The 24,337-nt window shown below is 40.3% G+C and overlaps 5 protein-coding genes across 11 annotated transcripts; 3 read left to right on the forward strand and 2 right to left on the reverse strand.

Annotated features, from left to right (window-relative positions):
• Positions 1-406: 406 nt before the first annotated feature.
• Positions 407-1,883, reverse strand: mia (MIA SH3 domain containing). Its single transcript, XM_028594709.1, has 4 exons — positions 1,337-1,883; positions 1,012-1,145; positions 743-853; positions 407-640 (listed from the first exon to the last, which is right to left on the reverse strand). Exons 1-4 carry the CDS (start codon positions 1,452-1,454, stop codon positions 617-619), a joined length of 387 nt encoding a protein of 128 aa, XP_028450510.1. The 5' UTR covers positions 1,455-1,883; the 3' UTR covers positions 407-616.
• A 2,194-nt stretch (positions 1,884-4,077) lies between these two features.
• bicdl2 (BICD family like cargo adaptor 2) lies at positions 4,078-7,395 on the forward strand. Its single transcript, XM_028595931.1, has 8 exons — positions 4,078-4,302; positions 4,566-4,682; positions 5,394-5,540; positions 5,718-5,864; positions 6,136-6,210; positions 6,724-6,806; positions 6,887-7,001; positions 7,111-7,395. The coding sequence occupies exons 1-8, from the start codon at positions 4,078-4,080 to the stop codon at positions 7,276-7,278; spliced, it is 1,077 nt and encodes a 358-aa protein (XP_028451732.1). The 3' UTR covers positions 7,279-7,395.
• si:dkey-71l1.1 (mitochondrial import receptor subunit TOM40B) lies at positions 5,919-16,335 on the reverse strand. Of its 4 annotated transcripts, XR_003694047.1 has the most exons (12): positions 16,264-16,335; positions 11,221-11,420; positions 11,017-11,084; positions 10,808-10,900; positions 10,601-10,702; positions 10,374-10,479; positions 10,069-10,191; positions 9,865-9,941; positions 9,669-9,771; positions 9,344-9,577; positions 6,869-7,007; positions 5,919-6,168 (listed from the first exon to the last, which is right to left on the reverse strand). XR_003694047.1 is itself a non-coding variant. In XM_028594706.1 (10 exons), the coding sequence occupies exons 1-10, from the start codon at positions 16,278-16,280 to the stop codon at positions 9,438-9,440; spliced, it is 1,029 nt and encodes a 342-aa protein (XP_028450507.1). In that variant the 5' UTR covers positions 16,281-16,335; the 3' UTR covers positions 8,102-9,437. The 4 variants fall into 4 exon arrangements, 2 of the variants coding, with proteins under 2 accessions (XP_028450507.1, XP_028450508.1); XR_003694046.1 differs by lacking the exons at positions 5,919-6,168; positions 6,869-7,007 and adding an exon at positions 8,102-9,228; XM_028594706.1 differs by lacking the exons at positions 5,919-6,168; positions 6,869-7,007 and having other exon boundaries at positions 8,102-9,577.
• fdxacb1 (ferredoxin-fold anticodon binding domain containing 1) lies at positions 12,192-15,702 on the forward strand. Of its 4 annotated transcripts, none has more exons than XM_028594702.1 (6): positions 12,192-12,342; positions 12,622-12,807; positions 12,893-13,049; positions 13,566-13,769; positions 13,900-14,058; positions 14,144-15,702. In XM_028594702.1, exons 2-6 carry the CDS (start codon positions 12,624-12,626, stop codon positions 15,393-15,395), a joined length of 1,956 nt encoding a protein of 651 aa, XP_028450503.1. In that variant the 5' UTR covers positions 12,192-12,342; positions 12,622-12,623; the 3' UTR covers positions 15,396-15,702. The 4 variants fall into 4 exon arrangements, with proteins under 4 accessions (XP_028450503.1, XP_028450504.1, XP_028450505.1 ...); XM_028594703.1 differs by having other exon boundaries at positions 12,295-12,420; XM_028594704.1 differs by having other exon boundaries at positions 12,295-12,415.
• On the forward strand, positions 15,773-24,108 carry alg9 (ALG9 alpha-1,2-mannosyltransferase). The gene is made up of 15 exons (XM_028594705.1): positions 15,773-15,970; positions 17,782-17,917; positions 18,055-18,189; positions 18,492-18,562; positions 18,772-18,860; positions 19,218-19,353; positions 19,456-19,543; positions 20,339-20,444; positions 21,552-21,674; positions 22,355-22,509; positions 22,629-22,758; positions 22,859-23,006; positions 23,117-23,246; positions 23,338-23,468; positions 23,774-24,108. Exons 1-15 carry the CDS (start codon positions 15,831-15,833, stop codon positions 23,895-23,897), a joined length of 1,842 nt encoding a protein of 613 aa, XP_028450506.1. The 5' UTR covers positions 15,773-15,830; the 3' UTR covers positions 23,898-24,108.
• Positions 24,109-24,337: the final 229 nt, after the last annotated feature.

Genomic DNA, 24,337 nt, shown 5'->3' on the forward strand with positions numbered 1-24,337 from the left:
ACAAGATTAGATAGTTTGATGTAGCCTATATTGTATTAAACCCTAATGCAAAAGTAGTAGTCAGGTGTAGTTATATTACAATGTAGTTGTATTATAATTAAATGTCTGCTTCAATGCTGCCATGTGTTTTTTTGTAGTAAGTCAAATTATTAAATAGGTAATGTTTTCTATGCACAAATAAAATAAAAATGACAAACATATTTTTAACTTGTGACAAACAGTCACCAAGAAAAATACCGTACGTGCATAGTGCAAATTGCATTAATCAGAAAGAAGACATGCACAATTTGTCTCTTTTTAAAACACTTTATTTAATTTTTACACTTTGATAAATGCTTTTAATATCTGCAAAACATATATAAACAGTATGATAGAGTATTAAAGAGAATAAAACAGACAGTTCTAATATAAAGCACTAAGCAGCAATCACAAATCACAATCTACTGTATATCTACTGTGCAGATCATGTCTTCTAAGGTATGGTATCCAGTGTGGATATACAAACCTACATATATACTGTCTACAATGTGTAAGATCATATGATGTATCATATTTTAAGTATACTCAAAAAAAGTTATCTTGTAATGTGACATGAATGTTGTTGGTAAAGGCAACTTCAGTTACAGTAGAAGTCCCATTTCTGGAAATAAGAAGAAAGGTAGAATAAGGAGAAAGCATCACAAAATGCTTTAAAAAAAAAGTGTGTGTGTGTGTGTGTGTGTGTGTGTGTGTGTTCACCTACAGTAGTCTTGACTTCGGTGCTGGCTGGCATGAGAGGATGAGTCTCCTCGACTACGCTGCTGGGGAAGTGGCCAATGCGAGCCTCCTGCTGTCCATAATAGGAGTCTTGTACCTGCAAACAGATGATATAGTCTAAAGTTATTGACAACATCACGTTTGAGTGGAGAATGTGAGTGCTGCACATGGATGCAACACATCTTCATGACTTCCAACAAAAATACATCTTTTGGTTAAGAGCTGTATCAAAGCAAAAGCATTTTTTTCACTTACGCTGCCAGCCCAGAAGAGGTTTCCTCTGTCCTTTAGCATTGCATAGACATAGATGAGCTGCCCCTGTCTGATGGGGATGAACCTGCAGTCTCCCGGGTAGTAATCCTGCAGTGCCCGAGCTATCAAGATAGGATCTGTGCAGGAATATAGAGGGAGACTGAGGCTTCAGGCCTTTGCCGTTCATGAAATGTGTCATATTGCTATGCATATTTCAGCATGTGCATTATCATATAGATTATCTATACCTACAGTTCTATAATATGGTCACAAGATACTAAGCGCAGTCACTAGCAGCAAAAACAAAGTTAGTGAGTGTGCTACTTACGGCTGCAGTCGGAGTCAGCGCAGAGTTTCTTGTCAGCGAGTTTAGGCATCTGCCTTCCAGCTTCAGAGGTTGGCAGCAAAAGCCACACTGAAAGAGCAAGCCAGAGTTTGCAAGGCATGTCTGTATGTGAATGCACCCAATGGTCGTGTTTTACACTTGGTGAATGTCTTGTGGGCTTTTTGTAGCCTTATGTTAGTTTTCCGTCTTTGAGAAGGAGGAGCAGTGATGGCAGTCCCTTTTTCTACTCTCCCTACCCCCCTGCCTCATACATGAACACACACAGAGCTCCTTTCAAACCCTTCAAGCAGGTAAACAGGATGGGGGATGAAGAGGAGGGCCAGATTAGACAGACCCCTGCTTGTGTCCTGACCTTCCCCTCTCTCCGTCTCCATCACCCCGTGTCAACCCCACTCAAGCAGCAGAGTGTAAAACGTTGTAGCAACACATTCCTCAGTTAATCTGTGTTTTCCCTACCTTGTTCAGCCACTAGATGTCACAGCATTTTACTGTAGACACACCATAGACTGTATATTGTGAGACACACCTACCTCCCTCAGAGCATTTATCACTCTTTGCTCTCTTTACCTTTCTTACTCAGGAGGTGGAGCCACTGGTTGTATTTACATACTGTATGTATCCACTACCAAGGAAACCAGCTGAGCCTGAGCCTGAGCCTCTGTTGTGCAAACACTCCCAAACACACACATACACTCATCAAACAGGAAGACAACCTGTTTGGTGTGAGTTGGCTGGGAACTGTCAGGTAAGACAGACTTCAATGTTTTTTCTTTCAAATGTAATGTAGGAATGACTAGTTTAAATAAGATGACGATGAAGCATGGTCCCACGGTAGTGAGAGATATAAACAGGTGAGATAGCTGGTGACGTCGGACTTAAACGCAGAAATGACAGGGGAGACTGAAACTTCAGAGGGCAACTACATTGTGACCAACATTTAGTTTATATAGACGGAAGTTATGTAGGCATGATCCTACAGGGACTGGAAAAAAGATAATGTGGTAGCGGTGTCTATTTAAGCCTTATTTGGGGCAAAAGAAAATGTAAGCAGCAGGTGGACAAATATGGTGGTGATGGTGGTTTCTTAATGATTTGGATAAAACTGATTACTTTAGAGACTGTTCTAGGAACATTTAAGAGTTTGTTGTATTTGTGGGAAATAGTGGAGCAGAATGCATTGGAATTCAGGGAGGGGAGCAGAACAAAGATAATAGTGGAGATGGTATTTCGGTCAGAGTAACAAAAGCACCTGTCAGACAAAAGACCTCCTTTAAGGCCACGTCAGAGAATATTACTAGAAAACAAAGTCTGACACTCACACAAGTCGTCAGACATGTCCTGAATTTCACAGTTACAGTAAATGCATCTGTTAATAGTGTTTTTCTGTGCTAATGATGGACTTTCTTGCCCACAGAGTTATCTGGGAAAAAGAAAACAAAGTATTTGAATGATACCAGCATTAGGACCATTGGCACCACAGTGAAGAACAAGTTTGGCAGAGACATACTGTGAAACCCACTCCAGACCAGACCATCAAGAAACAGACAAGGATTCCTGATTTTACAGGAAGAAAAAGAAAAAGCCACACAGGTGGCAGTCAGCCTGCCACCTGTGTGATTACAAAACCTGGGATGGTGCTCTCTAACTGACTCCTACAAGCCTGCAGCTATCAACAATGTTCACCCCCAGGAAAAACAGTCTCCCGTCCCCCAGCCTGGAGGACTCCTTCTTTCCTCTCTCCTCATCCTCCTCAGTGTCACTTTCCTTTGCTCTCCCCTCATCCACATCCTCTCCTGGCAGCAGTGACAGCGGAGGAGGGATAGAGACAGATCTGATACTAGCTGCAGAGCTGGGACAGGCTTTACTGGAGAAGAATGAGGAGCTGGCAGCCTCTCTGGAGCAGAGGGAGAGGGAGTTGGAGGTAATGATGAAGCTGCTGTAAACAGTGTTTCTTGTGACTATGCAAACGTTCTAACGCTACTAAGAAATATAGAGTTAGGAACAAAAGAAGCACTAAAACATTGTTACCATGAACAAGCAAATTATATTTGAGTAATTCTAGCCTGTACAGCAATCATTATAAATGTGGAATGACTTGTAAGTCTGTATTAACACCTATTTTCAATTTATGCCACCTTAGATAATGAAAATTAGCCTTCTTCCATCCTAATCAAGGCTGATAACAAAAACTTAAGATATTAAAACCTATTAGTCACTGCATATTACATTTAACAACATCAAACAATTAGACAGAGGACTGCAATAAAGATGAGAATAGCCCAGAAATAAGTTAATGGATGGATAGATGTATTTAGATCTTCTTATTATCATACGTTGTAAAAGCATTTTGTTTTGAACACTGTTGGTGTTCTGTAAGTATTTTTATACTAAGTTATACTTAAATGACAGTAGGAAAATGTCCAGTGTAAATAATAAAATTAATGATGGCTGAATTCCATTTAGCTGCATCAGCTTCAAGATCCTGACATGACAAACTGGAACACTTGAATAGAACACAGCCATCATTAATGTTCTTAGTAACACCTGTGCTTTTCCTATTCTGATTTTCAAAGACCAGTGTGTCACTGAATCTGATCTTGATACGAATACTTTTGCTGCCTGAAAAGCTCACCTGTTGTAATATCAATTCACATTCAAAGTAACAAGGAGACAGACATGAAATAATCAATGTATTTCCATGAAACCAGTTAATGTTGCGTTTAATGTCTCAGGCTTCGCAGCAAGAGAAGCACGTTCTGCACAGGAAGCTGGAAATTAATGAACTGGCATCTGGGCAGAGAGAGGCAGAGCTGACTGCAGATTTAGCCGTCTTGAGGGCTGAGCTGGAGCGACATCACAGCCAGGGGCGCGACCGGCGAAGGGATGAGAGCGAGCAGCTGACTCAGTTAGCCAATCATAACCAACGCTTGGTGGAACAGCTAGCAGAGGTTGGTTTATACCATCAGTGAAAAAGGCCATCTTAATGAGCTGCTAAACCACAAAAGAAAACATTACAAGTATATTATAATGCTGTTAGAATAAATACTGAATCTAGGTGTTTACTGTATGTGTGGGAAATGTCTGAATATGTGTGGTGTCGCGTCACAGTCACGCAGACAGGAAAAATGCAGACTAGCAGGTTTATGGAGTCCCCTCTTTGTCTCATTGGACAATAGGATTTCTCAACTTTGTTGATCTTCCACCCACTTAGGCTGTAACACTGGAACATTCCTTGAGGATCGAGCTTCGTTCCCTCAGAGAAGATATGGATGAATCATCTTTCAGCCGAAATATCAACTTCACACAATTAGAGAACATTCAAGCAGAGGTACAGTCACTTCCAAGTAAATCAATGCTAACATAACATTCTCAGTTTTAGTATGACAGGCATGATATTATGCAATCTTGAATGCTGCAGGATAGTAGGTCATACACAAAAAGCATTACATTTCAAATATGGTCAAGTCTCAAGTGCCTGATGGCAAGTCCAAGTCAAGTCACACCTCAGTAGCGAACATGTCGTTACATGTCTTTTAGGTCTCTGTATATTGACCATAAAAAGGCATGGCATTTAAACATGAATTCATTTGTGTTTTTATATAGATAAAACCAAATGATGCCTACTAATTACATATCCAAAGTAGCTGTAGCTGTTTTAATTTTTTATTGTTTTGGTGTCTTACCAAGTCAAAACTTGACTCATAAGTTTTTGTTTTGAAGTGTCAAGTTAGGTCAACTCTTTAGAGAGTCAAGTTGTCACGTAAGTCAAGTCAAAATCAAATCTCGAGATCTGTTTTGGTCTGTTTGAGTCCGTCTAAGTCTTAAGTCTACAGCTCTGTTGCTAAGCACCGATGGAGATATTAGCAGAATATTAAGTATACCCATAAGGATTTAACAGACTTGGGGGCCTAAATATTCATATCTCAAATTATCAAAATCAATGTATACGTCTTTGTAATTACCACTTTCTCTGACTTCCATTATTGCACAATGTAATCAGCATTTTGTGTTTATTTATCTTTCTCTTCTTTCCATATAGAACAGAGTTTTGCTGGAGCGGCTGTCGTACATAGAGGCACAACTAAAGGCTTCACAGGAGGACAGCGATAGACTCCGCATGGAGAGAGAGACACTGAGAGCCAGACTGTCAGAAACACAAACAAAACTGAGAGAGAAAGAAGCAGAGGTGAGGGTGGATGACTGACTGGTATTAAAGATGAACTGTAGCGTTGAAAGAAGAAGCCGGAGGGAGAATCATGTGCTGCAGGAGATATTTAATCATCACTAACAGAAGTCACTAAAGCGACAAGTTCGAAGCTCTTGATGTGTGTGTGTGTGTGTGTGTGTTTGTTTGTGTATGTAGCTAGAGCAGGAGCAGGGAGTGGTGTTTGAGTTGCGAACCGTGAATCGCTCTCTACAGAAAAAAACTCTGAACTTGGGAGAAGAAATAATTCTGGACAGTACACAAACAGAACCTTTGTCTCTGCATAGTGAAATTCAGCAATCACAGGTATACACACGCACACACACACACACACACACACACACACACACACACACACACACACAGTCTCTCTCACACACACACACACACACACACAGAGTAACTGTACGCACTCCATCTTTGGATAGTTTGAGACTGATACCAAGCAGTCTCCAAAATCCCAAACCTCTTTGTACCCAAATTTGCATTAAATGCACAAAAACCTAGTAATAAGCGTTCTGATCTTACTGACCTTTCTATATGTTGTGTTGTTGTGTGTATCTCTCCTGCTAACCAGGCCAAAGAGGCTCTTCTAGCTCACTCCACAGTCCTGCAAGCAAGAGATGAAGAGATAAAAGCTTTTACAGAGGAGGTCTGTTGAACTGTTTACAACACATACACTCTTCACAGAGATAATTTAACTTGCCGGTTGACCTAAGAAGAGTTAATGCTGTGATTTGTTGCCAGTTTTTATTTCAATGGGTTAGAACTATCTAAAACGGGTGAAAATTGTTACTACAATGTATAGCAATATATTTGTCTAGGGTATATAGTGTCTACAAGCAAGCAGAGTGTAGCCTAACATCAATGTATTTATTTTTTAATTAACAAAATCAGACATCCACTAGTGTTTCCACTTGCATCACGCTTCAGTTAAAAGTCCTGCAATGTTTAAAAATGTGTTTGCTTACTTCACATAGATGTTTGACCCTAACTGTGCAATATTAGGTTTGCAGATTTTCAAATAGGTTGTTTTCATTTTAATCTGTTGAAAGCGGGGGGGGTGTTATGTATTATTATAATTTATAGAGATAATGGAAATGTGAGTATTTTAAATACAGTAAAATCAAATGTTATGATCATTACAATATTTCACACTTTGCAGCTGCAATCTCAAAGAGAAGAGCTGGAGTCTTTGAGGCAGGAAATCAAGCCATTTAGAAGCAGTCCTGGACAGCCAAGCTACAGGTAACGCCACACAACAACATATTTGTCTATTTCATTTGAGCCCACAGTGATGTTTTGCTAACCATCATATCCATGTCCAGTTCTTTAGAGAGGGAATTGGCCATGGCGCGTCAGGAGAAAGAATCACTAACTCAGCAGCTTCTCAACACCATCAAACACAAGGTGGTACTGTCTCAAGAGCTGGAGGCCTGGCAGGTGAGTCTGTGTGCAGGGATAGAAAATTGTCTTTCGGCAACACGTTTATAATAGTTTAGTTTAAAAACAGAATATTGTTTTTCCATCTGAACTTTTCATCCTGTTGCAGGAGGACATGCGGTTGGTGATCAATCAGCAGGTGCAGCAAAGGGAGGAGGAGAGACAGAGAGAAAAACTGAGAGAGAAAAACAACACAGTAGGATTACAAAGAAGCAAGTCTTTAAAAGTGAAGGGAGAGGGAGGGAAAGGATTCTTCTCCTTTTTCAAAGACAAATAACAGAGAGAAATGGCAGCAGTTTAAATGAACAGAGTATCAGCCTTTATCTTTGCCACTGTGAGCTTCTGCTGCAAGATAATGTACACTGTAATGTGTTATCAGCATCAAAAAGTGAAATGTTTACAGACCTCATATTTGAATATATTTGTATATGCATGTACATTATATCAGTATTTAGGATTTTATATTAAAAATTCAAAGCCACTAGAGTCTCTATTGGGGGTTTTATAATCTGTTGGTTGATGTCACCACAGTACCTTAAAGATGGACTTTTTTTTTCTTGGCCTCTCTAACTGTGAGTTCAGATAGAATGCAAAGAACATTTTGCAACAAAAACTATCCAGCGATCAAAGGCAAAAAATTTGCTTAGCTTTCTGTCTGAATACACCTTGAGGCACAGCAAGCCAAACTGAACACAAAACAGACATATTACGGTCTTATATCATACAACATTTACATTCATTTGGAGTCTCTGGTGCTTCTGGACACCCAATAAACGTCCAATATTCACTCTACTTTAGCTTTGTTTTTGGCCTCTAACAATTCCTGAGAAAAATATCTGGCTCTTTAGCTTGCTAGATGCTAAAATATGTACATCAAACCAAAACTATGAGCTAAACGGGGCTAAAAGGCCCCTTGGTGCTGAAGGTAAGTTCAGAGGTCATTTTTTTATGTTGGTTTGTCACTATGAATGACCACTTTCATATAATTACATGTAGACATTTCATCCATAGTTAATACAAAATGATGTGGCACTTTAAAACACAGTCTCAATATATCTACAGAACGGCAATGCATTACATATTAATGCAGGAGAAAAAAATAACTATGACAGAAATAACATCTTTAATAAATTAAGTCCAAAAGACAGTCACTCCCTTCCACTTCTCTCTATTCTTATATTAGATAATGTATAAATAATATGCAACAAGTCATATGTTAAACAAGACTGGAAATGCCCAGAAGCAGCATGAGTAGTGCAGGTTTCATTCAGGTCAGTGTTTCCAAATGTCTTAATGTATATACATACAGTACAGTCCTGGCTCAGCAAAGTCAGTGCATAGCCACTCTCACATCCCTCAGCTGGAGGTTAGTATATACGGAGCAACACCTTTTTGTTCATGTGTGGTTTCTCACATAGTTTTATATGCTGGCAAAAATAGATGTGCACACAGTCAAACACACAATTACTTACTCATACACACAGTTTTAAGGATCCCACTGGCGTTTTAGCATGATTTTAAACCATTTTCTCTCTGCCGACCACTTTGTTTTTAGATTGATCCTCTAGGCATTAAGGTTAGGATAGTCTGGCTCAACGGATATACAGTGCTGGGATAAAGTCTGACATTCCTCCCCTTCCGCTATCTCCGCTATCTACTTTGCAAGGGCACAGTTGATGCAGCCGGGGCTTAGCGCCGCCAAGGACGGTTGTGATTGGTTTAAAGAAATACAAACAAGCCAGAGCTTTTTCCCTTATTTCAGAGTAGATAAGCGGTGTAGCAAGACCATACTCCACCACTAACACAGCGCTGTGGAGATGGGTCTGGCAATGCAAGACTAGAGTTAAGGTTAGAAACAAACAGTTAGCCAATATGGACATTGAGAAAAGAATGATGAATTTGGTGATTTGTATTACCTATCCAAAACAGGTTTCCTGTTTCTAGAAGTTTATGTTTTTCTTTAGAAAATGGTCAGCAGAAAGGTCAGGTATACAAGAATTATAGTTAATGGGCTAAAAAATAAAAAACACAATTATTTTTCAATATAATCTTCATACATTACATTTCTTTACAGTATAAAACTTAGTTATTTTCAGTTTACAGTAGTTTGTCCCTCATCCTTTCTGTTTCCGTTGTCCAGAAGGTGATGTGCAGTTTGGTTTCAGGGGAACAGTAACACATCTCCAGTCACAGTTTTTGAGCCCCTCAAAATGTTCATCAATTTTTCCTGTATAATCCAATCAGAAAACATCATGTCCATTTTGAAAGGTAGGTTGCAAGCTTCAATTCTGAGCTTCAACACCCAAACAATCCACAATACTCAGGTGGTTCAAGTGTTTTACCTTGGAAGATCGGGTCATTAAGAAGCCCCTGAAACAGGTCTCTTGATGGATGTCCTGACAGCGAGCTGTAACTCAAGCAGGGGTTAGTGGCGGATTATCCCACGTTGATGCCTAGGCCCACTTGCAGCTTGTCACCTCTGTGATTTACAAAGGCACCCATAATCAGGGTGGCAGGGAGCGGGGTCAGACGCTTCTCCAACACACCTCCTATTATGCACCGACTGTTTATCATACCTGGATATACACACAGAAAAAAGGTATCATATACTGTATGCTTTCTTAATAGTTTTCATTCAGCAACTCAAAGTTGCAGAAAGAAATTTACCTCGAAAGACCATGTTGGCCTCTGGGAGTTCCATCTGGTACCCAAAGGAGGTTGTGGTCTCCTGTGTCCTGGTACTGGCTTCAAACTCCACCCCGACTTGGATCTGGTGAACACAAACACATGCATATGCACATTTGTAATATTATGCACCAAAAGTAAATGGTGTGTTTATACAGTATGGTACCATTTTCTGTACCTGTTTGTTGGCTCTGTGATAGTAGCTAGCATGGGCACCTCCTTTGCCAGCATTCAGCGTCGCTACCCAGTTGGGTCCTGCATGGAGAGACAGAAAAAAAAGACGAAAGGCTGCTGCTAAATCAAGCAAAACAGATCAGAAAAGATACCGGCTTAATTAAATCAGGTGTTTAAAGCAGATTCACAATGAACAGCAAAATCTAACTTGAGTACTGTCCAGCCAGAGTAAGAATTCCTCCTTCCTCTGCTCGGCCCCGATGGTAGACCAGCTCCCCACCTAAAACCAGCCCAGAAGACACACTCTGCAGGAAGTGTGCCACAAGAATAACTGTTCAAGAGAAACACATAAAGATACATAATAGATTAGATCAACCAAAAAATCATAATAATGTATTTTGTTGATAAATTGACAGTTGTATTCAGTGAAAAAAAAGAAGATTTGGCTGATTGCAACCATACTTTTTTCTAATATCAGAAAATGCTCTTATCATTCCATCTTTCATTTCTCACCTGACTCTCTGAGGACATCTGGATTGGCTACTGTTACAGCGGCAGTGAAGTCATTCCCTCTGTACTCAGTTTCAAACTGCCACGTTACAAACTGGGACTGCTGTGTCTAAATCACAATCAACAATTTAAATATTAAGTTGTTTGCAGCAAACATCGTTCATTTTGTGTAAAGTAAAGTGACTTGTGCAGTGACAGTGTCTGCATGGACACAGACATTAGGATCTTACCTGGAAAACAGTTCTGGCTCGTACGCGCTCAGTGACATGCAGCAGAGCATGAGCATTCAGACTGCCTGAAGAGTCCATCTCTCCGATCAATGCTGGGGCATCCTAAAAATGTGAAGAAGGATCAGTTTTCCAACGTTCTATACAGCTAAGCACATTAATGATGAAGTAGTGGTAACATATATATTTATGTGATGATGCGTTCTTGACCTTGTCCTTGCTGTAATCATCAGACTGCAGATGCTCCACGTGGAAACGATAGTACGAAGGACTAACAGCACTGAGGTGGAGAGTATGACTGACCTGGAAAAAAACACATAGATCATATTAAAGATAAGGCATTTTTAGATGTAAGAGATTTACACCCTTATTATCTTTACAACAAATAGTTTAAATCAACGTGGGTTAGTGAAAGTCACCTTGAAGAAGCTGCTCAGCGTTTTATTGAGGATCATCTTGACTCCCTCAATCTGTTGAGGAAACACATCTGGGGAGATAAGAAGAAAAAAATTACTACTTCACTACTTTTGTAGTTCTATTCTACTTATGTATTGCCTGCTGCGTGATCGGCACCTCTTTAACAATTGTGGGCAATCCAGTTTTTACTTTTTAGCCAGACATACCTTTGCAGCTCCTGTGGAGAGAGTGAAAGCTGCCTGGGTTGGGTAGGCGGCCATCTCTCCTTTCCCAGCGTGGTGGACTGTCCCAGTGAGCAGGATGTGCATTCCAGCGAGAAGGAGGGGGGTCCGTGGAAAAAGGCCAGTTATGATGGCCTGGACCAGAAGACAAAGCCAGAACGCTTCCCATGTGGGCGCAACACTTCCTTCAAGAGGCCAAGAGACAAAAGAGAGTTGTGATGATGCTATGACCCATTAATTTTTCTCACTTGTCGCCTGCCTCACTATGTCATATATGGAGAGAATAGAGGCAGAGCATGAACCATGCCCTGAAACACAATTCAATGAGAAAAAAAAACACCTGTTCCCTGACAAATTGAAGCATAGAAATATAAAGGCCCGTTATTGTACAAACACCTACACTCAGAGAGAGATACAAAAGAAGTTAATGACATCAAACATGCAAATTAATAATACACACTTATATGTTTAAATGTATCGTTCTAGTCCTTTAAATTGGTTTATATTGGATTTAAAACTTGAGTTGCAAGAAGGGTTACGACTATGTGCATCATTCAAGGCTCTCTGTTGTTATCACGTGCAGGTGAAGCAATTCCGTTAGTTAGCTAGCTAGCTAGCATGACCTTAGCATCAGTAAAAACACACAGATCTCTGGTTGTTTCACTACGTACTTCCGTTGTTATCAGAAGACGTTAGAATCCGGAGTGGAACTGAGAATCACACATGAGAAAAAAATGTCAGGTGGAATTTTCCACACATACACTACTAATACGCGAAGATATTGATGGTGAGATACTCTTGACTGATGCTGCAAATAGCTCCCCCCCTCCAGATGTGATACGCCACCCTGCAAATGTGTCCCTCTGGAAACACGACGGAAATGATGTGGTCTGAAAAATTACGCTTTTACATTTACAGGCAACGCAATGGTTATATTATTAAAATAACAACTATACATTTTCACCACCTAACGTTGACTTAAAATACGTAGTTTGGTTGTTGTGGCGCTTTGAGTCCTCGGGGAAACAGCGCAAAGTCCCGGATGTTTTGTTTCTTATCGGACTATTGTATCTGCGACACAGCGTTTAACGCAAGCTGCTGCTACAGGTGAGATGTTCAGTTCAGCTTTCGTGTACTGCAGCGCCTGACAGAAGGAGAAGGTCAACGGCTTAAATCTACAGTACAGTTAATATAATTGCTGTTATTTAGCCGAGCCCACACACACATGATAACGTTACTTACTAAAATATGCAATTAATACGATTGTATTAGACCGTGAAGAAGACTGAAGGTGGTCATTGTCGCTCGAGCCTCTCTCTCTCTCTCTCTCTCTCTCTCTCTCTCTCTCTCTCTCTCTCTCTCTCTCTCTCTCTCTCTCGCACTCAGTCATGAGCATATCTCCTTCACGGTCCATATTGCTGGTGGGAGAAGGGAACTTCTCATTTTCTGCATCTGCAAGCCAGTTGTACTCTGAGACGGAGACCAGCTTAACGGCAACTTGCCTGCAGCATCAGGAGGAGGCACTGCGGCATGAAGGTGCTGCCAATAACATTAAGATAGTCAAGGACTCAGGTACGGGCTTGTGAGTACAGTATACATATTTTAACCGAGTTGTATTTTGTGGCACTTTTTGTACACTTTTTTTTGTGTTAACTAGGTGGAGCGGTGCTCTTCGAGGTGGACTGCACAAAGCTGGGGGAATGTGCCTCTCTCCAGGGCCGTGTGTTTGATCGCGTGGTGTTTAACTTTCCTCACTGTGGGAGAAAAAGTGGGGTTAAAAAGAACAGAAACCTTCTCAAAAACTTCTTCCTCAGGTATAACTGCAACATACCATGATACAATCTATTCACAGCATTTTCTTTTGAACAGCCACCATGTAAAAATGTTCACACAATGTCCTGTAGAATTATAACATTCCAGTTCATTTTCCTCTTTGAAATAATTTAACCTTCCAAACTTCCATTTTTAAAGTATTAATTAAAAAAAAATAGTGGTGCAGTTGGGTATTGTTACCTTTCTCCCTCCCAAATATATGACACTTCATAACACAATGTTTAGCCTAATAACTCCACATTATGAATAGAATTAGGTGTCATTCCTGAGTTTTGTTTTTTTATACTGAGTGAAATGTGTCTGTACCAAATACTGACAACTGTCAAGTAACAAGCTGGCAATTAAATGCTTTTTCTTTAATCAGACAGTTCCTGATTTAAATCAGGTTTTTCATTTTGATTTATTTATTTAAATTCTATTATGGCTGCTTGTGTTTAGACATCATTTTCACCCATGGTGACAATACTGATTACATATTTGTTTTTCTTCGCCTTCAGTTGTGTTCAGGTGTTGTCTGAAGATGGGGAGGTTCATGTTGGCTTGTGCAACGGACAGGGTGGGACACCAGCGGACCATCCGCAGCGAGAGTGGCACAATAGCTGGCAGGTAGCTGCCATGGCAGCAGAGGCACACCTAATCCTTAGTGATGTCCGTCCTTTTGAAAGTGAGAAATACCGGAGCTACAAGTGCACTGGATACAGGTAAGGAGTAAAGGGGAGTGTTACAATGTATAAATTGAAACAGCAGTGTGTGTCTGTCTGTGTCTGTCTGTCTGTCTGTCTGTCTGTGAGCGCGCTGACGCTCTCTTATAATAGTGTTGCTTTTCTACAGGAGCCAGGATAAGGGCTTTCATGTGGAGAAAGGTTTGCTCCACGTGTTTACTCGCAGCCTCCCCTACACCCCTGCTCAGGTACTTAAGGTTGAGGAGGCTGTTGAAGGGGACAGAGTCCAGTATAACATACCAGCCGAGCTCAGTAATTACATAAACAGGTACAGTAACACAGCGACTCTCATGCTGTTTGAGTAATAAGCCACCAACGCAACCACAAGCTTACTGTCTCTTCTCTTTCATCAGGGGATTTCTTTGCTCAGGTTCTGTCCACCCCGTCAGGTTGGTGCAAGATTTTCTTCTCAAAGGACTGGCTGAGAAGTGGTCTGTCTCCATGACGACAGAGACCATTCCCTTCCTCCTCACGACCAAACAGCTGCAGACGTGCTGTGACGTCGACAGTACACACTGCTATTGGATCCACCTGCTTCAGAAAGACCTAATTTCTGACACTCATACCTCTACAGACAAGGAAAAAGATCGCTTGATTTTCTTGGACAGTCAGGGACGCACAGACACACGAGACACCCTGTCAGCCGCACGTGTTACCTCAGATAAAGTGGACAGGGTGAGGAGCAAAGGAGCTGAGAGCTTAAGGTCTGCATGCTCTCTTGATGTTGATCCTGAAGGGGAAAGTGGTCTTTATATGCTGCGTCCATCACTGCTCCCTCAGATGGAAGAGCTTCTAACTAAAAAAGAACAGTTGATTAACAATGCAGGGAGTCATGGGGACAACGAGGGGAATAATAAAAGTGTTGAGGTTGAAGGACATAAGAAGGTAAATGGCTGTAATGGTGTCACCAGCTTGTTATTTGGCATTAGTGGCCTGGTGTTCAAGAACGTGACTGTCAACCTCTGGGCTCTGCCTGCCTTTCACGAGCTCCTCCTCAGAGGTGTTTTCCCTTCGGAATGTGAGCCAGTCAAATTGCTTGGGCAAAGGCTGGAAACGCTGCTCGCACCCTATGGTGTCTCCCTGGTCGCAGATCAGGGGGGTCTGCGTCTGATGGCACAGCCAATGGGTTGTGTTGGTAAGGTGTTAGCAAGCATTGCAAGTGACAAGATTAGCGATGTCAGTGTCACTGTGTCCTTAAATTTGGACCTCCTCGCTGTGCTCCTGTTCTCACTCCCCGACTGGAGGCTGCTGTGGTCACATGATCCACGATTTTTACAACACTTTGCACTCCACTCATCACCAGGGAAACCTTTCCACCCATTCTCCCTGTTCCCAGAGCACTTCAGCTTTGACATCAGCTTCTGGACAGGGCCGACATGGGAGGAGAAGAAGTTCCACGCTCTGATCCGAGAGGCCAGTCACGGGACCGTGGAGCAAGTTAAACTCATTGACACCTTTTCACATCCTGACCTGAGCCAGACCAGTTACTGCTACAGACTCATCTACCACTCAAACACACATGCTCTGTCACACACACAAGCCCTCCAGTTCCATAAAGACCTGGAATCCTTTCTTACCTCTCGGTTGCAAGTCACCATCAGGTAGCAACATTTGAATCTCTAGGAAGATCAGGGATTTAACCTCTTATTTTTTTCAGACAATATAATTACAAGCCGGTTTGTTACTGCTAAGCAAATTATAAGTGTATAATCTGCAAAACTGTACTTGAACAGTGTTTACAGTAGTTGAGGCATTGTGTGCTATGTCTTTGAAATGTATACCGGTAATTGGAATTCTGCTATCTGTGTGTATTTTAATTGTCATTCAACAAACATGCAATTTAACATTTAACTTGTGGTCTATCGACAGCCCTGAAATAAATAAATAAAAAATGTCTGTCTTAACAAGCAAAGCCAGTGTACTCCTGTAGCCTACTTAACCACAGCCATTCATGATTCATACAGTATGTGATGACAGTTGTCAATAACCGGGCAGCGGCGAAAATGTACGAAGCCCGACTCGGGTGCAGCATCGGAAAACATGGCGGCCAAAGCGCTTCGGCAGCGAACCAGGCGAGGCAGCAGACAAGATGCAAACAACGTTAACGTCCCCGCTGAAGCCCGGCCACCGAAAGAGGAGAAAGTCGGCGATGACAGTAAAACCACAGAGACCCGGCCAGAGTGAGTATGAGCCGGGAGAAGAGACGTTAGACTCCTCGGTGCTGTGAGCTCCATCCCCGGTCTGACTGACAGTCTGAGCAGGGGAAGCTAGCTAGCTAGCTTAGCTACTTTGATACGTTAAGCAAGTTTGGAGCATAACAACACGATAACAACGATGATACCGTCCTCCTTACAAACCCACAGGACTTTGTCTTTACAGTAGTGTTAAATATAATATATGTTAAGTTGTGTTTCCGCCCCAATAAATAGTTAGTTGCATGTTTCAATAGAGCAACGTAACGCAGTTGGGTTACCTGGTCAGCTCATTCATTCCCCCATTGCTGTCACACTGCCAGATTTCTGACGGCTGAAACACATACAGTAAATTAACGTGACTGCAACAGATAAACTGTCTACAGTGGGTCAACTCGTGATCAGCATAAAGGGTTTTTCTTTAAATCAACGATTTCTGTTGTTGATACTTTGCTGAAGTCATTTGAAATATTCTAAAAGTAGTTTGTAAAATGACGTGTCATAATAAAACCTAACGTGAGGATCAATGCTAAGCTGCAGCTGAGCCGGCTAATGTGATGATGGGTGTGACAAGAGGAAACACTGCTAGTGCAAATGTACGTTATAACTGTTACCATAAACACCAGCACAGATTATTCTAAAATGCTGTTTTGACTTGTGATAATTACTATGAACAAGCACACAGCTGTCCACATCTGGAAGTTATTTATAATGGGCATTGATATATAACAGAAGTCAACAACAGATTTTTCAGTGTCAGGCATCTGTTATTTGATAAAAAATCTTAAGCAATCAGCTCATTGAAAACACACAACTAGAACCTGCAAATTATATGGATTTTGGATTGTATGATTCAAACAGTACACAGTGAAATACAATGTAGTATGCTGTTATGGTTGTGTTAAAACACTTAGATGTTCATAGACAACATGCTGTGTATCTTGATGCTAGGCACCGTCTGTCTATACATCTGCATACTGTAATAATGATGATTTGTCTATAAAGCAGAAAAAGAAACACAATAACCTGTAAAAAGAAAAGAAAAAAATTATGTAAAATAATAACAATAAAGCTTGGAATAATAAAATGACACTACTACTAATAATATTAGAATGATGAAAGCACAAGAACAATGAAAGCCACAGTAATCATAATTGTGTCGGTCAGAAAAAGTGAGGCGCAAGCCTAATTGGTAATTAGGACTAATATGAAATTCAAATTACCTTACAACAAAATTTAAATAACACATTTAGGTATAATTTAAAACAAACTACAAAAAAAAAATAGACAACAGACCACTAATTACAAAAAACAGGAACCAGAAGATAAATACCACACGTGTGTCTGTCTTTCAATCTTCCAAGTAACAGGCTTGTTTCTTTTCTCTGTTGTGAGCTGATATTTACTTTGTGTTCCACCAAACACTTAATTTTTGTAATTAAGGGCATATTAATTAGCCAGCTCTGATTTGATTACCATAACTGTTGTGGATTAAAAAGCAGATGCACTGGACACATCAATCAGTTAAGCCTGTGAATGTTAAAACACATCAAGCATCAAAGGCCAGTATACAGGTTCATTAGGTTGCTTCAGATGGCTAATTACACTGTTTAAGATCTAGGCAATTATCTGTTAAATATGCACCAAGCAGAGATGATGTACTATTTAAGTACATTGTGGTACATTTTTGATGTTTAATACATTTTGATGCTGAAATAGATTGTAATAATAGTGCAGTTATTATTGTAGGGTATATAGCAATTTAGAATCTGTGTTTTTTTTTTGTTTTTTTTAAATAGGTCAGTAAGTCGTGCAGGCCAGGTATGGGCTCCAGAAGGTTCAACTGCATTTAAATGCCTGCTTTCTGCACGTTTTTGTGCAGCTTTGCTCAGCAACATCTCAGACTGCGATGAGACCTTCAACTACTGGGAGCCTGTAAGTACTTTTGTCTACTATCAGAAATCCTTAAGTGCAATATGCTGTCATTTGTGACTCTTTCATGGATTTTCTTACATCAGAATCTCTTTATTGTTCCAGCAAGATACTAATTGTTGTGATGGCTGTTTTGACAGATGCACTACCTGCTGTATGGCACAGGGATGCAAACATGGGAATATTCTCCTTTGTACGCCATCAGGTCGTACGCTTACTTATGGTTACATGCTATTCCGGCTTGTTTGCATGCCCATGTTCTACAGACAAACAAGGTAAATATTCCAAACTTGTTGTCATTTCAACATTTGTTGTGATAGTTGATATTTTTAAATGACTTCAGCCGACCTTTAGCATTTTCAGCAGCTCTTTTGTTCTTCTCTTATAGGAGGGCTGTGTTTACCTGAAATTGCAGGACAACAGTGTCCTGTATATAGGAACGTAGAATCTGTGGGAAGTTATTTAAACACATCTGCTTCTTGAAAATTTAATTTTTTAATAAAAAACGCGAAGAACTGATTAGCTATATGTTCCTACAAGGGGCCACCACAAACCTTGTGCTATGATTGTGTTGCAGGTGTTGGTGTTCTACTTTGTACGATGTGTATTAGCATTCTCCTGCTGTGTCTGTGAACTCTATTTCTACAAGTGAGTTTACTATCCTCTTAAATGCAAGTGGGCATCCTAAGTGCTTTTGCTTACAAATGTTGCCGTTTTTAAATATTTTGCCATATAGATATACATACTGTATATCGCTATAGCTGCTGAAATAAACATACTGTATATCTATATACATACCGTATATCTATATATGATATGGAAGTTAACCATTTGGTTTGTTTGTGTGTGGGACACAGGGCAGTTTGTAAGAAGTTTGGTTTGCATGTGGGCCGTCTAATGTTGGCATTCCTTGTCCTGAGCACGGGAATGTTCTGCTCGTCTGCAGGTTGGTCAGATTTAATCACTTTGTTAATCCATTTCCGTCCCTTTCATTATTTCTACCCATTTTGTCAATTTTTAATACCTATTCACTTTGGTCAAATACAGATATTGCAAGTCTACCTTTTTGAACTGCCTCCATCCCAGCCCTCTTTGGTGTTTATCATCCACCTTTTTCGAATAATTAATTACAGAGCCATATTTTTCTGTCTTCTTTATTGCTTAATTTAGCTCACTGAACAAAAATATGGAGCAGTACAGCAGTTTGCACAGGGTGCAGTATACATTTTAGAAGGAACATTTCATATTTGTGACACATTTCTGGTCTCACTTTTTGTGATATTTTTTTGTTCTTGCTCCTCAGCATTCCTGCCTTCCTCTTTCTGTATGTACACAACGCTGGTTGCCATGACTGGGTGGTTTCAGGACTCAACACCATTAGCCATCATGGGTGTGGCTGCCGGTGCCATCGTTGGATGGCCGTTCTCTGCTCTGATTGGGTAAGGTCATATTTTGGGGCAACACTTTGCCCCAGACAGACTTGTCAAACTGTAGTATTCTTAATACAGCTTTGCAGATTTACAGATTTATTTTATTTTCAGGATTCCGATTGCCTTTGACCTGCTGGTGTTAAAGAGGCAGTGGGAAAGTTTTATCACCTGGTCAGCTGTTGCTCTGCTTCTGCTGCTGGTGAGAATATGTTTTATAGATGCATGGAAAACAAATAAGGCTTTCCATTTCCTTATCACAGGACAAAGGTGCATGTAGATGAGTTTCTCTTCTATTCAGCTGCAGTGTTTCCACAGATCTTCTGTGGGAGAGTTAATCAATATTGCAGGAATAGTATGGGATATTACATTTTCTCCTCTGTTTTTTAGTAATACTTATCTAAAACACAAATTATAAATAAAAAACAAACTTTATTCTTCACCCTGAAGAAGGCACATTGGTGTGTATTTTTTACCTTTTGCTATGCATTAGCCACATCCATAAAGACTTTAATATTTTCTTCAACAAGAGTGCCTTGGTTTCATAGACTGTATATATTAAAAGTCTATGCTTGGTTTTCATGCTGTTCTGATACTATTGGATTACCCCTGCAGCAAAGAGCACCTTGTTAGACCTTTTTCAACCACCACCAAAAAGAAGCGCTTCTTTTCGCTGTCTTCCCAAACTTTATTCTTAATTGTCACATACAGTACAATGTAGTGAAACTTTATTTCTGCAATTTAACCCATCCTAAGTATATAAGGAGCAGTAGACAGCTATATACATAGAGTGTCCGGGGAGCAACTTGGAGTTTAATGTCTTGCTGAGGGACACTGTGACATGTGGCCGGAGGAGCCTGGGATTGAACCACTTAAACCGGTTATGGGGCGACCACTCTACCTCCGAGCAACAAGCCACCCCATACAATATTATGTTTATGTTGCTGAAGCTAAATGTAAATGGGAACATTCACTTTCCCCTCTGTTTCTTTCTCAGGTACCCCTCATGGCAGTAGACTCTTTCTTTTATGGCAAACTGGTCATTGCTCCACTCAATATTCTGCTGTATAACGTCTTCACGCCACATGGACCTGATCTGTATGGTAATATATAAGAGCACTCATCATTAATGTATCATTTTATATCATGTTGGCAAAAACAGAATTCTGACCTGATGTTGCCCACTTGGAAACACATGCTCCCTCAGTTTATTTTTAGTCTATTTTGTCTTGAAGTACTTTTCATAGTGTTTTATTTATTTTTTTAACATGAACCAAAATTGTCTTAATACTGTATCCTATTCAGCATGTTACACAGGGCATTCTCTTTGGAGTCTATCTGTATTGTTACAGCAACTGCAGAACAAAGAGGCTGCATGATTAAACTGCATTGTGTTGTATCAGGTTTTATTAAAGCCAACAGACAAATACAGAACATGAGGCATAATTTTTATAAGTGAACAATCTCAAATCTCACCAAGAAAACAATAGGCTAGTGATATTTCATCAGTAGTTTTGGCATGTTAAGTTAAACACACCATTAACAATTATATCCTGTACAATACTGGAAGTGATTATGCATGTTTAGGGTATTTATTATAGTGATTTTTAGGCTGATGGTATATTATTTTAGTGACAAAATGAAGCAAATTGATCTTAAATGAAAACATGAACAATTTAAAGCTGCACTGTTTTTAGTGGACTCAAGAGGGCATACCATCATCAACAATACCATATCAAACCCTTTTGAAAGTGTTCCACTTGGTTTCAAATAGCCGCAGGCTTAAGTCACAGACAGTGCCACAAAATGTATAATACCTTTCGGCTAGTGTCTCTTTACTGTCATTATTCAAACTCTTTGGACATTTTAATTTTCAATTTCACAATAATGACATACAGCGGAAACAGGCAATGGTGAACAAGGCATAGTTTTGCAACAGTATGTCAATGACCCTCAGATCTCTTACCCACCTACACACTAACCCGAATCAGGTCAGAGCCACACAGAGACAAAAGTCACAGACCCACGCGTACACACAAATACATACCAATAAGGACATACAACACACAAAAAAAACCTGTTATAAGAAATTATTGGACCATCCCCTCTGTGAATTTTCCCTTTAAGTAAGATAACTACTTATTGTCTTTCTTGTGATAGTCTGTACATGAGCTGTAATGTTTTGCATATTTTGTGTTGTTTAAATTCAGGCACAGAGCCATGGCATTTCTACTTTGCAAATGGGATCCTAAACTTCAACCTGGTGTTTGTTCTGGCACTGTTTTCTCTGCCACTCACTGCTCTCATGGAGACACTGTTACACAGGTTCAATGGTGAGGACTCCGTATGTGTTTCATACACCAGCACACAAAACTGACTTAATGTTGTCATCGCTCAGTATAGGTATACAGTGCTAAGCATAAGTGAATACACCCATGCTTTTGGAATGGTTTTAGCCTAATAGCTGGTTTGATTTGCATTGAGAGATGATCTTATGGAAAATACCCCATGCCAATCTGTAGGAATGGTGAAGGGTATGTGATGATGTGGGGCTATTTTAATTCCAAAGGCCAAGGGAACTTTATCAGGATGCGTTGTATCCTGTTTCCATGAAATAACTGGCCTTTAAAAATAAAAATCTGCCTGCCTCTATGGGAATTTAACATAGGGGTGTACTGACTTATTCCCCCTGTATTTTAAGGAAGAACATTTATTTATTTACGATACATTATTTATTCACAAAGAAAATTGGTGTCCTGAAAGGTTGGATTTTTCCAAATTTTTTAATTAAGGCATTAAGATCAATTTCCAAAAGATGATTTTGTATTCCTCTTTTTAGTCAACTTTAGCATGGGTGTATTCACTTATGCTTAGCACTGTATATGTTGCATCATAACAAACAATAATTAATCTAATCTAACACATGTAAGGAGTTTATTTTTGCAGTGATGTTAATTTTTTACAGCAGCTCCTCTTTTGATTTCATGTACTTGTGCACACGTGTTTTCTGCAGTGCAGAACCTGGGCCGTCCATACTGGCTGACTCTGTCTCCCATGTATCTGTGGATGTTGGTTTTCTTCACCAGACCTCATAAAGAAGAACGTTTTCTATTTCCCATCTACCCTCTCATCTGCCTCAGCGGGGCAGTAGCCCTCTCCTCTCTACAGGTGTGTTACCATTTTCAAAAATTAGCTTTTGTAGCAAATGTAGTCTGTGTTAGTTGGCTTTATTTGCTTTTAGAATCTGTAAAAAATGACATGTTACAGATTGTTTTTATTTCTTGCAGAAATGTTACCACTTCCTGTTCCAGCGGTATCGACTTGAGCACTACACAGTCTCCTCCAACTGGTTGGCTCTTAGCGCAGTCGTGGTCTTCTCAGTGCTGTCACTGTCTCGTTCTGTCGCCCTCTTCAGAGGTGTGTGTAAACACACACGCTATTCTCCTAAGGAGCAGTGTCAGGCAACCAAAGCAACAGTTCAAGATGGATGCAATTAGATTTATTCCTCTGTCTACAGGCTACCACGCCCCTCTGGACCTGTACCCAGAGTTCCATCGCATCGCCAAGGATCCGACTCTTCACTCAGTCCCTGAAGGCAGACCTGTTAGTGTGTGTGTGGGCAAAGAGTGGTACCGCTTCCCAAGCAGCTTCCTGCTACCGCACAAGTCAGTATCCAGGTTTTCAACGTCTAATAAAGTATCAAATTAGTTTTTTTGTCATTTCCAGGTGTGACTTTTACACTCATTTACTGATAGTTTCTCTTCCTAATCTCCAGCTGGCAACTGCACTTCATTCAGTCTGAGTTTAAAGGGCAGCTGCCTCAGCCATACGCCTCTGGTCCTCTGGCCACTCAGAGCATCCCAGCTAATATGAATGACCAGAATCTGGAGGAGCCAACTAGATATGTAAGTCACTCACACATGCACATGTGTTGACACATGGACACTGTACTTTATAGTAGTTGCATTTTGATTGTGACATTTTTACTCTGGGCAGGTGGATTTACGGCAGTGCCACTACGTAGTAGATCTGGACACAGATGAAGAAACGCCACTGGAGCCACGTTATTCCGCCAACAAAGAGGAGTGGAGCATCATAGCCTATAAGCGTTTCCTTCAAGCCTCAAGGTATTTTCCTAAATACGTTATTTACACAGAAATATTTGAAAGAATGTCTCCTGAATCTTCAGAAGATCATAAAAATGTAAACCTTTTAAATTTAAAAAAAGCTCAATGTATTGTTTTGTTTTTTAAATGAAATAAAGTCCCAGAATAGAGAATAGAAAAAATAAGTATCATCTTGACATTTAAAACGTGGTAGAACTTTAGTATAAAGCAAATTGACAGAACTGAAACTCATCTACAGTATTTTTCCTGTGTAGGTACAAAGACTAAAAAGAGACCGTTTTTTAATAAAACCTTTTCTCTATTAGGTCATCTCCGATCTTCAGAGCGCTCTACATCCCATTTCTATCAGACCATCACACCACCTATAGGCGCTACGTCATCTTGAAACCACGGCGGCAAAAGCAGCCTCGTAAGCGGACCCATGGCTGACCTTTGAACCTCAACCTTGGCCAAAGTTCAAAATCTTAACATAAGAAATCAATAACTTCCCTCACGACTCATTTGAAGATATCAGACCCTTTTAAGGACATTATGTCTGCTGGGCTTGTGTGTGACTAAAGAGAAACTGTTATGTATGTATGTTATGTTATGTACAGTATGTGTGCTTGGCAGGTATTGTGTGTGTGTGTGTGTGTGTGTGTGTGTGTGTGTGTGTGTGTGTGTGTGTGTGTGTGTGTGTGTGTGTGTGTGTGTGTGTGTGTGTGTGTGTGTGTGTGTGTGTGTGTGTGTGTGTGTGTGTGTGTGTGTGTGTGTGTGTGTGTGTGTGTGTGTGTGTGTGTGTGTCTAACAGTTGAAGCACACTCCAAGTATTTAGCCCAGGGCAGGCTGTTAACACACAAACACATTTTCTTTTCATACTTTATTTGAAA

Source organism: Perca flavescens, chromosome 13 (assembly GCF_004354835.1).
Source record: "Perca flavescens isolate YP-PL-M2 chromosome 13, PFLA_1.0, whole genome shotgun sequence".
In the NCBI taxonomy this organism is placed as follows: Eukaryota; Metazoa; Chordata; class Actinopteri; order Perciformes; family Percidae; genus Perca; species Perca flavescens.

Bases quoted from the DNA above. Each gene is read 5' to 3' on its own strand.
- fdxacb1 (XM_028594702.1), top strand. From the start codon at position 12,624: ATGAGCATATCTCCTTCACGGTCCATATTGCTGGTGGGAGAAGGGAAC. The intron at 13,770-13,899 runs GTAAGGAGTAAA...GCTTTTCTACAG, and splicing joins TACAAGTGCACTGGATACAG to GAGCCAGGATAAGGGCTTTC. The intron at 14,059-14,143 runs GTACAGTAACAC...CTCTTTCATCAG, and splicing joins CTCAGTAATTACATAAACAG to GGGATTTCTTTGCTCAGGTT.
- mia (XM_028594709.1), bottom strand. From the start codon at position 1,454: ATGCCTTGCAAACTCTGGCTTGCTCTTTCAGTGTGGCTTTTGCTGCCA. The intron at 1,146-1,336 runs GTAAGTAGCACA...ATTCCTGCACAG, and splicing joins CGCTGACTCCGACTGCAGCC to ATCCTATCTTGATAGCTCGG. The intron at 641-742 runs GTAGGTGAACAC...TCTTATTTCCAG, and splicing joins GCACCGAAGTCAAGACTACT to AAATGGGACTTCTACTGTAA.
- bicdl2 (XM_028595931.1), top strand. From the start codon at position 4,078: ATGTCTCAGGCTTCGCAGCAAGAGAAGCACGTTCTGCACAGGAAGCTG. The intron at 4,303-4,565 runs GTTGGTTTATAC...CCACCCACTTAG, and splicing joins TGGTGGAACAGCTAGCAGAG to GCTGTAACACTGGAACATTC. The intron at 7,002-7,110 runs GTGAGTCTGTGT...ATCCTGTTGCAG, and splicing joins AAGAGCTGGAGGCCTGGCAG to GAGGACATGCGGTTGGTGAT.
- alg9 (XM_028594705.1), top strand. From the start codon at position 15,831: ATGGCGGCCAAAGCGCTTCGGCAGCGAACCAGGCGAGGCAGCAGACAA. The intron at 18,190-18,491 runs GTAAATATTCCA...ATTGTGTTGCAG, and splicing joins ATGTTCTACAGACAAACAAG to GTGTTGGTGTTCTACTTTGT. The intron at 21,675-22,354 runs GTGAGGACTCCG...TGTTTTCTGCAG, and splicing joins ACTGTTACACAGGTTCAATG to TGCAGAACCTGGGCCGTCCA.
- si:dkey-71l1.1 (XM_028594706.1), bottom strand. The intron at 10,703-10,807 runs GTCAAGAACGCA...TCACATTTTTAG, and splicing joins ATGATTACAGCAAGGACAAG to GATGCCCCAGCATTGATCGG. The intron at 9,772-9,864 runs GTACAGAAAATG...TGTGTTCACCAG, and splicing joins ATCACAGAGCCAACAAACAG to ATCCAAGTCGGGGTGGAGTT.